Source organism: Macrobrachium rosenbergii, chromosome 46 (genome assembly GCF_040412425.1).
Source record: "Macrobrachium rosenbergii isolate ZJJX-2024 chromosome 46, ASM4041242v1, whole genome shotgun sequence".
NCBI lineage: Eukaryota > Metazoa > Arthropoda > Malacostraca > Decapoda > Palaemonidae > Macrobrachium > Macrobrachium rosenbergii.
In genome coordinates, this window is record NC_089786.1 from 26,936,185 (window position 1) to 26,949,982 (window position 13,798).

The window sequence follows — 13,798 nt, forward strand, 5'->3', positions numbered from 1 at the left end:
GAAACATTGTTTACATAACATTGTAAGTACTATGAAGCTAGAGGTGGAGTTTATAACTTTTTTGTCTACATGGGTTATCACTTATATATGTATATCCTGTTATTCTCTGTAATTTCTTTCTAATGAACACCATATTCTCTGGAGCCAGAATTTCAAGTGATTGGACCCTGCAGGCCTGTTATATGTAAATAGAGCTTTATAATAATAATAATAATAATAATAATAATAATAATAATAATAATAATAATAATAATAATAATAATAATAATAATAATAATATAATTAGGTAGTAGTCCCTCTTTTATGTACGTGGTGTTGAAGGTGACAGCTGCATCAACGGCATTCAGTTTGTATAGGATTTTCTCTATTTTTATAATAACTGATTTTTGCAGGTTAGTGCTTTATGCCAGTAACACGCCGAAATTGGTCATGTTGGAAAGGAAAGCAGGCTGCAAAATTGGATGGACTATTGTCCAGTTGTACACAAGTTCTTCGCTGGAGTGAACGGGTTCTGTTCTCAGCTACCACTCTGATGGTCGCGGAAGTTCGAATCTCCGACCGGCCAGTGAAGAACAAGAGAAAATTTGTTTCTGGTGATAGAAATTCATTTCTCGCTATATAATGATTCGGATTCCACAATAAGCTGTGGGTCCCGTTGCTGGGTAACCAGTTGGTTCTTAACCACGTAAATAAATCAAATCTTCGGGCAGGGCCTGGAGAGCTGTTAAATCAGCTCAGTGAGTCTGGTTGAGACCAAGATATATAACTTTTCAGCTGTACGCTATGACAGTAACAGTATACTGAAATCGGGAGTTCAGCTTCCGTAGAGTTGTCCATCAGGAAACATTATTTTCTGCTTAGTTGTCCTTCAGGAGAAAGTCTTCTTCAGTGTTAATCTAGGCCACGTTTTCATTCAGGCTCTGAGCATGGTCACGCCTACAGCTGCTGGAGGCGCTCTTAATACTGTACAGCAGGAAAAGCCCTTATTAAATACAGACAATTTATTCCTCCTGCCTACCAGCATTGGGAGGCCTGTGTTTTCTACTATAGCAAAGCCGACGCATGACACCGCACGAAACGATAATCCCAAAATTGAAACACAATGATGTCGAATTCTGCGAAACCCGGCGCCCAATCAGAATATTCGCTGTGAAATACCAGAAAATGACGTCACACACCAGCCCCGGCGCTCAACAGGCTGCAGCCGAGAGCCATCAGCAATAAATAAATATATATATATATATATATATATATATATATATATATATATATATATATATATATATAACTATATATATATATATATATATATATATATATATATATATATATATATATATGTGTGTGTGTGTGTGTGTGTGTGTGTGTGTGTGTGTGTGTTTGTAATCATTATTATTATTATTGTGTGTGTGTGTATTATTATTGTGGTGTTTGTATAGGGCTTTCTCTATTTTTCTAATAATTGATTTTTGTAGGTTAGTGCATTCTGCCAGTAACACGCCGATATTGGTCGTGCCTGGAGAGGAAAGCAGGCTGCAAAACTGGATAGTTTCTAACTTCATAGGGCTAACACAAAATTCTCACGAACCACCCATTCTAGAAGTCATTGCTCATCAAGCAGCTTGTTCCCCAGTTGAATACCCAAACCTCTTCAAATCAATTATCTTAGTTGACGTGTCTCTCTCTGTTTTCTCTCGTGTCATTCAGTCTTCTCTCTAAACTGAGAAGGTTATTCGGCGGTCATAGCTTTTGAATATCTTTGTAATTGCCAAATTTTAGTCTTTTACTGATCTTTAATTTTTAAGAGTGTTTTATAATTTGCTTGATGTATATTGACCAGATTCCCAGAAGATGTAATAAAGGTAATAATGCAAACTTGTCGGAATAAAGATGAAAATTATAGAAAATGGCCTGTTTCCTTAGTAGCCTATATATATATATATATATATATATATATATATATATATATATATATATATATATATATATATATATATATATATATATATATATATATATATATATATATAATAAAACTATCAATTTTGCAGCCTGATTTCTTCTCGAAGCATGACCAATATCGGCGTGTTACTGGCAGAATGCTAACTTACAAAAACCAATTATTAGAAAAATAGAAAAAGCCCTACACAGACTGAATGCCGCTGATGCAGCTATCACCTTCAACACCACGATAATAATAATAATAGCAATAATAATAATAATAATAATAATAATAAATAATAATAATAATAATAATAATAATAATATATAATTACACACACACACAAACATACATATATATATATATATATATATATATATATATATATATATATATATATATATATAATATATATATATATATATATATATATATATGTGTGTGTGTGTGATAATAATGTGTGTGTAATTCTAATAGCCACAATGCCTCTTAACTTCGCTAATTCTTCGCGCTTTGGATTTTTGTAACTATGCCGATGGATTCAAAAGGAAAGATTAAAGGAAAGCCTGAAGCGGCCGGCCGCCAGGAAAGGCGAGCAGAGTTACCTTAATCACAAGTAGGTCACGTTGCCAACCTGACCACGAGGCTCTTCAATTTCTTCCCCTTTGGATCTATCGGCTTTGTAGTTACAATTCTTTATCCAAAAAGCGCGAAGAGATAAGTTAAGACATCATAGCTATTAAAAATTAAATGTCTGTCTAAAAAGTGACCAGTAGATTCTGCATATAAGTATATATATATATATATATATATATATATATATATATATATATATATATATATATATATATATATGTATATATCTATCTCTCTATCTATCTATCTTTCTCTGTATATATATATATATATATATATATATATATATATATATATATATATATATATATATATATACTATATATATATATATGTGTGTGTGTGTGTGTGTGTGTGTGTGTGTGTGTGTGTGTGTGTGTGTGTGTGTGCGCGTGTGTGTTTGCGTGTGTGTGTATCTTATGTATGTATGTTATATATAAAAGACAGCCACTACAAGGAAAGAGTTCATGAGGTATCCTTGCTGCGTGGACATACCTCCTGTCGTAGTTAAAGGGAATAAATAAGTGTTCAGAATTTAGATAATAAATCACAGGGTTACGGAGAGATAGCTGGCGACTTTCATAGACGCTTTTATACAAAGCCTTTGTTGTCACAAGTTTGAAAACAATCCAGATTATGTCTTTCTGCTTTTACTAAAATATAGATCTCTTTCTTTCTCTCTATGTCTAACTCTTCGCGTGATAACTGATAATTTGCTGACACAATGAAATCATTAAAAGCAAACTGATAAACTCCTTCGAAAATATAGTTATATCATTTTTTATTTTACTGCTTCGAAAAAATTATATTGTAAAGAAAATTACATCTCAAACTCATTTATTCTAATATACTTTACAAGATATCAAAAGCGTTTACATATTTATGGATCCAAGACAGTAAAATAGAATGACAAAAGCAAAATACACAACTAAATTTATACGAGACCAGTAACAGGAAGTGTTCTTAACATCAGTGATTCATTTGTTTTCTTTATCTCGGATATTTTCCAGAAGAAAATGGATAAACTCTCTAGTTGTGAAAGTCGAAGAAAAAATAGCCCTATCAAAACAAATTACCAAAAGTACGCGGTTTTTAAGAGGTCAGGGCAACGTCACGTCAACGTAATACCCTTTTATAGCCCAGCCGCCGTTCATACGCAACAAAAAAAAAACAGGAAAAGGAAAAGAATCAAGTCATGCACACTGAATCCTATTGCATGTATGATAAAAATATGTAAGAAATAGCTGTTTTGACACATAAGTATGAACTCCCTTCCTCCAGAGAACAAAGCAGCAGCAGCAGTTGTAAGAAACTTTAAAGTTCGCAAGACACCTGACAAAAAGCTGAGGCGCAACCTGAAGGCTAGATGACCTACTGCGGGACGAGGAGGCAGGAGAGAAAAATGTTAAGACAACCTCTTCTTCAAGTTTCTTTGCGTCCTAAACATCACCATTACATTTTGGCCAAAATATATTTCAGAGGGTAAAAACGCTGTACACAACACTGCTGCGGAAAATCATAGTCCTTTAAATGGAGGTTCCTGTCCGTGGCAAAAAATAATAAAATCTACATCTATAGAATTCATTCATATATATATATATATATATATATATATATATATATATATATATATATATATATATATATATATATATATATATATATATATATATATATATATATATATATATATATATATATATATATGTATATGCATATATATATATATATATATATATATATATATATATATATATATATATATATATATATATATATATATATATATATATATATATATATATATATATATATATACTATATATATCTCTCTATATATATATATATATAATGTGTGTGTGTGTGTGTGTGTGTGTGTGTGTGTGTGTGTGTGTGTGTGTGTGTGTGTGTGTGTGTGTGTGTATGTGTAATTTTCAAGTAGTCTCCCGAACTGAAACCAACCTAGTCTCATCTTGATAGTAGAAAGGGATTTCATTTTATATCTGAATATAGGTTGGCTGGGATTCACCTGACGCTTGTACGTAACCAAGAGCTTTGGCCAGAAGGAACCTGTCAACATCTTGCAGTTACGACTGAGCTCTCTCAAAACCTATGAGAAATTAATTGAAAGAATGTTATTTTCAGTTCCTCTTAACACTCGTGTTTCGATGATAAAGAAGAATAGAAGCTGAGTCCTCTTCTTCGCTTTGTAATTCTTATCAACTTCTGATTACCTGTGTAAGGAGGCAGGCGGCTCATACGGTGCAACTTCAAATAACAAATTCATTAATGAACGAATTCTTCGCTCATATAGTTGGCTTATCTAATTGAAAAAATAAATAAATTTCTTGGCGCTATTGTTTATATGCTAACGTCAATAACATTGACCACACTGATGCACATTTTAAAGTAAAACATAATCCAAGTAACGAATATAATCAATAAGCTCAACACAATATGACGAAACAAAACAGAACCTACAAACTGGGAACGAAATGGCACCGCATTTAAGGAATCAAAGATACAAATTTTGCCAAAGTTACTCACACCTTCGTTCTTAGCAATGCACCAGTGTCATTTTTATTTTGCGGCTATTAGATCCTTTTATAAAATATCACAATACAAATTTCCGTATTGTTTTTACAAGACCCCACACACTGAAATCAGAGAGATAGTGACTTTGTATTCGCAAGGACGTTTTAGTCAGAAATTATTTAGTTTAGATTGTGATGGTGTATTTGCCACTGAGGCTTAGCATATAGGAACACTGATGATATCACTGAAACATATATTTCATTAACTCATTATAATATGTTTCTATCTCTCGACCTCTTTGTTGACAGCCCTATGAGAGCTGATGGCCAGCTCAGTGGTCTGGTTAAACTAGTTTAATAATAATAATAATCGACCTCTTTGTTAGTGTGCAATGTGCCTTTATCTATACTATTTTTTTACAAGCAATTCGAATCAATTACAAATGTTATATAATTGATGATGAGTAAATCGTTTAAATCTTCCTGAAACATACTAACAAAAATCCAGAACGTATTAATCTTCTTCAGTTTCATTCTACGTTAGTTGATGAGCTTTATCCTTTTAACGTATGCGGATTACTTCGAACGTCACCAGTAGCCTACAGCTAGCACTTGCCAGGCCAGGTTTTCATGCATTCATTTCTGTTTGCATTTCATAATTTATCCCTCTTGCGATAATGCAGCAGCACTATATGATATTATTTTATGATTAGCTGATAAATTTTACTTGTATTTTATCTCTCGTTTGTTATCAGGAATATCTTATTAGTTTTGTTTTAATATTGTTATTGATGCTTTTCGTCATCTTTCTCTATCATAATTGCAAAACTTGTTTCCAGGAAATGTTTAATGCTTAATATTTATTAGCTGAAAAATCCTACGAATTTTTGCCACATGTGCACTCAAGAAGATTACAAGATAAAAGAAAGCCAAAGTTTTTTATCTCTAACGACATTAAGCCAACTGGAAGAGAGAGAGAGAGAGAGAGAGAGAGAGAGAGAGAGAGAGAGAGAGAGAGAACTGAATCCGTGAATGTAACGTCCTATGATTATATATGATCTATTACCTATATCACCTTCAACTTATTTTTTTTACTGCTGACGATTCTACAACTGCATCTAAAATTGACGTCCCAACCCAAAGGCAAAGGAGAAAGGAAGGGACAGGAACGGCTTGACTTTGGCTAGGTCTGAAGTTGGGGTTTCGAAATCAAAGTAAATAGAAAAAAAAAAAGTAAAAATTCGCCGAAGTTTTTCGTCGCAACCGAGTTTTCTGTACAGCGTATAATAAGGCCACCGAAAATAGATTATCTTTCGGTGGCGTTAGTATAATGCTGTATGATCTGCGGCACATGAAACTTTCAGCCACGACCCTATGGAGGCCTGTCCTATTGCGTTGCCAGACGCACGATCATTACTAACTTTACCCTTAAGTAAAATAAAAACTTCTGAGGCTAGAGGCCTGTAATTTGGTATCTTTGATGACTGGAGAGTTGAAGATCAACATACCAATTTGTAGCCTTCTAGCCTCAGTAGTTTTTAAGATCCGAGGGGGGACAGAAAGAGAGCGGCTGACAGACAAAGCCATCTCAGTAGTTTTCTTTTACAAAAACTAATAAAAATTGCAACTGGGTGCTCTTACTTTTTTCAATGAGTCGATGTTCATATTGCTCTGATATTTTCCCAGAGTAACAGTTTCCATTTAAAGTTATATTTTCTAGTCAGCAAGACAAACAGTGTCTAAAGTTATTTTTTTTTATTTTTCCCAAGAGGATTCTTCAGTTAATTTTCACTTCAAAGTGTAATTTCACATGGTTTAATCGACATTAAAATTGCGTCTTATTAGTTAGGCTTTTGAAAATGATTTATCATAAAAAGACTATGATTTTAACTGAAATTCATGAAAATAATTATTCAGATAAAACATAAGTAACCTTTTCATCTCCGCAGAAATTTCCTTGTTATAAATTTGTCCTCCTTTATTTTGACACCTAAATCGCATTCCCTAATTAATTATCTTCATTATTTGTAGAAGGATCTGATAAACAGTGGCACTGGAGGCGAGCCCAATAACGCACCACTGAATGCTCCGATCTGTAATAAGAAGTCTGCAGAATTCTGCTCTTTCCAGAAAGTTTGTGCGTTTGATGTAGCTTTCAAACTAGGAGTTACATTGGTTGGTATTTCATCTGGTTGTGGTACCGTTCTCGGCTAGCACTCTGCAGGGCCCGAGTTCGAATCTCCGGCCGGCCAATGAAGAATTAGAGAATTTATTTCTGGTGATAGAAATTCATTTCTCGGTATAATATTAGTTCGGATTCCCAAAATAAACTGTGGGTCAGTTGCTAAGGTAACAATTGGTTCTTAGCCACTAAAATAAGTCTAATCCTTCAGGGCCAGCCCTTTCTAGGAGGCTGTTAATCAGCTTAGTGGTCTGGTTAAGTAATATGTAACTTTTTCATCTGTTTGTTATTTAGATCAAAAAGTTTATATATATATATATATATATATATATATATATATATATATATATATATATATATATATATATATATATATATATATATTATATATAGGCGATTAAACTTAAAAATTAAATTCCCTCCTGGGCCTCTGCAGGTTCAAGGGGCAGGTACTGATCTCCTGTTTCTTGGGCTGACAGCCAGTGGGGGACAGGTCCCAATGCCTATGATACGTGGCCAGTGCGTCGCTAGGCCACCGTTTAACTCCCCAGCCAAGGGTTGGTACCTATTCTCCTACTGAACCTCCGGGTTTTTGAACAGCTAGGTTGGCGTGCTGCTGTTATTTGCAGCATAATCCAAGCCATCAGTGGGCGGTGGGATTTGAACACTGGCCCTCTCGACCATTAGATGAGAATCATACCATATATATATATATATATATATATATATATATATATATATATATATATATATATATAGATATATATATATATATATATATATATATATATATATATATATATATATATATATATTATATATATATATATATATATATATATATATATATATATATATATATATATATATATATATATATATATATATATATATATATATATATATATATATATATATATATATATATATATATATATATATATATATATATATATATATATATATATATATATATATATATATATATATATATATATATATATATATATATATATACATATACATGATATATATACATATATATATATATATATATATATATATATATATATATATATATATATATATATATATATATATATATATATATATATATATATATATATAATATATATATATATATATATATATATATATATATATATATATATATATATATATATATATATATATATATATATATATATATATAAATATATATAAATATATATATATATATATATATATATATATATATATATATATATATATATATATATATATATATATATATATATATATATATATATATATATATATATATATATATATATATATATATATATATATATATATATATATATATATATATATATATATATATATATATATATAACATATATATATATATATATATATATATATATCTTATATATATATATATATATATATATATATATATATATATATATATATATATATATATTCATACATACATACATACATACAGACATACATACATATACGTGTATAGGAAACAAATTATTTTTCCGCTTTAAATTTCCAATTCTTTCGCAGAAGGTAAATAAATGAAGGAACAAGAAGAGAAATCTGTAAATTTCTGTAAAGCTTGATGAATTCTGCTTTTGACGTAGTAAATAACTTTGGCGAGGGGGAATTCTGAATAATATCCAGTATTTTCACTTAGAGTTGCTATGATTGCTTGTAATCATTTCTCTTCCTTCTTCCTGTTTTGTATCATTCCCCTTATAGTGTTTCTTTATGATATCTTTTTTTTCTCCCAATAACCAAATTTTAGTTCTGCTTCTTATTTCAGCACATCCTAATCCCTTCAGTGTTATCCTCCTACTTATTTTTCTAATATCAAACCTGTCCAAAAGGTAACGAAGCCTTGCTAAGGACCTAATGAGGAATGGCCACTCTGCATATAACCGTCATGCTTTGTATATAATTCGTTGAACTCCATTTTTCCTTCGAGCTAAATTGTTAGCCATCAGCTATTAGAGAGAGAATATGATTTTGAATCTGATATTCGGAGCCTTTTATCAATATGGATAGTGTTCGCTTTTAAAGCTGCTGACCTCCATCAAACATTCAAACTCGGAGACGATTCCGGCAAACATTCAGAGGGTTTTCACCGAAGCGGTACCTACCCACAACTTTCTTCTTTCATGTAGAATAGGCAGTGTTTCGCGTAGGTCTCAATAAAATTTAGAAACCGTAGAAGGGGTGATTAACCCTTTCATAAGGAATTTTTTGTATCCTTTTCGTCAAGATATAGATCTAGATAAATGTGTTGATGGAAGTCAGAGATAAAATAATGCTAAACTTTGAGAACTCCACTTTGCCATTTCCGAAAGAATTACAGTCCAATATCCGAAAGAAAATTTAAAAAGTATAGATAGTGTGACTGTTTTATCAGAATGCATCTAGTAAAAAAAAATAATATTCAACATTTTGGCTATACGGCGGAGTAAAAATAGAAAATAAAAGATAATAATAAATCAAAATATTTAAAATTAAAATTTTTAGTTCTGTTGCCTCTTCGTGTTTTCAGTTAGTTACTTGAAGGGGAGATGAAGGCAGGAAAGAATAAAGAGTGGAGAATTAGAAGATAAATGTGATAGATGATGGATAGTATAAAAAAATTGTAAAGGTTATAACGAGGTAAATGTTGTGGGTGTGGAAATTGAAGGCAATAATTGGTAGAGAAAATTCCCAAGATGAAAACAAAATAATCAAATAGATGAATTTATACGTTTGACGATAGAAAGAAATATCAAGTTCGTAAACTCGTGCAAATGTAAGCAAAAGAGCACGCGTAAGCACATTCATACACAAGAAAGTTTTATCGAAAATACTTAAGTAATAAATTAATAAATATGAATAAACATGACACAATGAGACAACTTGACGGGTTAATGTAAAAACGCCCTGCTTGAGGGAGCTCTGTTAATAAGATCTAAAAGGTAAGAATACAGTAACGAATTTGGAAAGATTCAGCAGCGTTAAAATGATCTATAGGATCACAACTCAGATCCTATAATTTTTTTTAATAATTGTAGGAGCTCAACCAATATGAAGAGATATGGTGAACTGACCTTGGAAGAACTCCAAGAGGCAAGGCATATGACTATTGCATTCATGCAAAGGGAATTTTTCCAAGAGGAATATGAGAGTTTGATGAAGGGGGTAAGAAAACCAAAACTAGCTCTCGTACACCAGTTGAATCTTCATGTGGACAACTGTGTAATAAGGTGTAAGGTTGGACTAGAACACACACAGTTACCCGAAGCTGCTAAGTTTTCTATACTGCTGCCAAAGAATTGCTATGTTAGTCAGGTAATTATTAAAGAACATCATGACGCTAATGCTCATATGGGTGTAAATGCAACTGTGGCGAGTGTCAGCCAGGAGTTCAGGATCCCCCAGATAAGGCAACCACCTAAGAGTATATTACACCATTGTGTTATTTGTAGGAGAACACAGGGGAAGCCGTAGCAGGCCCAATATAGTTCCTCCATTACCTGAGTTCAGGGTGCAATGTAATCAACCTTTTAATACCACAGGTGTGGACTAAACTGGCACATTATGGGTTAAGGAAAAGGGACAGAGCCTGAGAGAAGACTTATATCATTATTTACATGCCTGATAACCAGAGACATACATGTGAAACTACTTGACTCGTTCCTCATGAGTATTAGAAAGTTCTGCAGTAGAAGAGTTTCCCAGGACTCATGTTGAGTGACAGTGCCACTATGTTTGTAGTGGCATCAGAATATCTTAAGACCATGTCTGAGAATCCCAAGGTAAAAGAACATCTGTTAGATATAAAGTGTAACTGGAAGTTCATTCCAGCAAGAGCACCATGGTTTGGTGCTATATGGGAAAGGCTGAAAGGACTTCTTAAGCAATGCCAAAAAATGATTGTAAGCCAAGTCTTACTCAGTTTTGAAGAACTGACCTGTATACTGGCAGAACTAGAAGGAATCATCAGTGATATACCATTAAGTTACACGCCTGGGAATTTGAATCAGTTGGAAATTTTAACCCCTAACCATTTGATTCTTGGAAGAAAATTTAAGTCCTTCCCAAGAGATGTGGTAAATTGGGAAGAGATCTCTGCTGACCCTCCCTATGGACAGAAAGAGTTCACCGGGAAAAGATTCCTGTGTGTATCGAGGTTGTGCAACAACCTGAGGAAAAGATGGGAGAGGGAGTATTTAACAACATTAAGAGAGACCCATCGAGTAGGAACGATGCACTGTTCCTGGCCCAGGATAGGGGAAGTAGTCCTCATTCATGACGGGCCAAGGAGCAAGTGGAAGTTGGGCCAAGTGATCGAGTTACATATGGGGTGAGACAAGGCCCCAAGAGTGGCTACTATAAGAACAGTCCATAGCCAGATCTTGAGACCAGTAATTGAGTTATACTCCTAAAAGCTGTGACAGGAGATAAGGGAAATTAATCCTGTGACAGAAGACATTCAGTCAAGTACCCAGCTGGGCAGAAAGACTGCTCAAATAGCTGCAGAAGCCAGAAAGGCATTGATAGGAAAAGGACTATTTTTAAATAATGTATGCATAACTTTATCTTGTGGGGGAGTATGTCGAAACTTTGACAAGAGAGATTGTACTTTTCTGTAAGGTGTAGTGCGGTTTTATGTATTCTTTCTAAATTTACGTAAAGCGGAAATGTGTATTATGTAGAAAAAGGATATTATGTATTTTTGTGTTTGTATTTAGTTGTGAAAAGCACTGTGTTTGGCTGTTTCGTGTATTTAATTGTAAGTATACGTGTAATAGTGCTTAAGCACCGGTCATCAGTTGTTTATTGGTTCAGTTGTCAGTCAAATATTTGGTGTTGGTCAAAAACGTTGTGAGCGGCAGTCTCTTTACAGCTGTGGTGCAGTGTAGCTGTACCCAGGAAGGACTCAGGAAATTCAGCCATCATTGTTGGTGCCTTCAAATCCCTCCCGTATTCCTTTTTGTCTTTAAGTTCATTTAGGGAGATTTCCTTTAGGAGATATGCATACCTAAATGCACGGTGAATTTCTTCGAGTGTGCTTTGGATAAGGGTTTCGAAGTAGAGATTATGCTCATGCCAGCCCCAATCTCAATTCATGCTAAGTGTATTGAATGCTCCGTTTGAACTAACAGTAAGTTTGTACCATTTATGTCTTAGAAAATATACGCAGTACAATATCGTTTTGATTGTGAGCTAGAATGATATAGTTGAAGCAACCTGGGTGTCGTAGCATAAAACTTAGGCTATGATTAGGTTAGTACATTTCAGACCGTTTAAGCTATACAGTCACTTTACGATTTGAAATGCTATGCTTATTCTGAAAGAGTCGGAATACCCCATCTACCTTTTCCTACAGTCTTCCTACTTCTTCCACCCGATCTCACGTCACCTCCCTTTCTCCTTCCTCCTCTGACAACTCCCAGTACACTCTCCCCTCTACAGGTGCTTCAGGAGCTGTCGAAAGGAGGCCCAACAGAAAGCATCGTGAGAAGGAAAAGGCTCAACTTCGTCACAGTTGAAAAGCAAGCATCGATATTGGGCAATTGAAGGAGATTCTATTGGCTTTGCCAAACTGTTCTACAGAGATGTAGTTTCAGACAACAACCCCATTGAAAGTAAAGTGTCAAAAGCCCTTGTAGGGTTCTGAATAAGGTCTGGAGGAAACTCAGTATGGATGGAGATGATGGTGACCCCGTGAATGGCCAGAGTGACAGTCACAAGTCAAATGACTGCTTAAAAATTTTACAGTTGAATTTAAACAGTGTAAAGGGAAAATATGTATTGTTACAGTCACATGCATTGCCAGGAAAACGTGATGTTGTTCTCCTACAATAGATGTTAAAAGAACTACATTAATTAAGGAGACTATTACTTCTGACAAAAATGAGGAATATCAATTGTGGGCAGGAAACTGAAACACTTAAGTGTTAGAATAACATTGGAAAATACCTCGTTCAACATTCATAACACGTATGAAGGACCTGACAAGAATTTTGATGTAGAGGACCTGTTTAATGCAGCCTCCAATGTAAATAACTTTTTTTGCTGGAGATTTTAATGCACACCACCCTTGTTTCATCTTGCTGAGTGCAATAAACGCAGCAGGAAGACATTTGAACTTTCTAATCTAATGGAGGACTTCCGGATGTGAAAATACTAAATGACAGAAATGATGCAACACACCTCCATGGATGGAGACTGAATTTAGCCTTCATATCCAGCGACTTCAAGAAGGATGTACATGGAATTTGCGTCCTGTGCTTGCTAGCAATCAATTTGCGGATGAGATCAAACTAAAAATAAGGAAAATGTCCCCCCCCATCCCCACTAGCAGTTTGGAGGCTGGAATTAGCCAGCTGGTTTGCCTCTGGAATTTTATGACGAGATGAGCGACCGAGTACATCTACTCTTGCTCGTGAAATAGATGAACTTCGAAAAGACTTCTCAAAAGCCTTC

The 13,798-nt window shown here is 33.5% G+C and overlaps 1 protein-coding gene across 1 annotated transcript; it reads left to right on the top strand.

Moving 5' to 3' along the window:
- Nucleotides 1-11,052: 11,052 nt before the first annotated feature.
- On the top strand, nucleotides 11,053-12,861 carry LOC136830425 (uncharacterized). Its single transcript, XM_067089961.1, has 2 exons — nucleotides 11,053-11,672; nucleotides 12,699-12,861. The coding sequence occupies exons 1-2, from the start codon at nucleotides 11,053-11,055 to the stop codon at nucleotides 12,859-12,861; spliced, it is 783 nt and encodes a 260-aa protein (XP_066946062.1).
- Nucleotides 12,862-13,798: the final 937 nt, after the last annotated feature.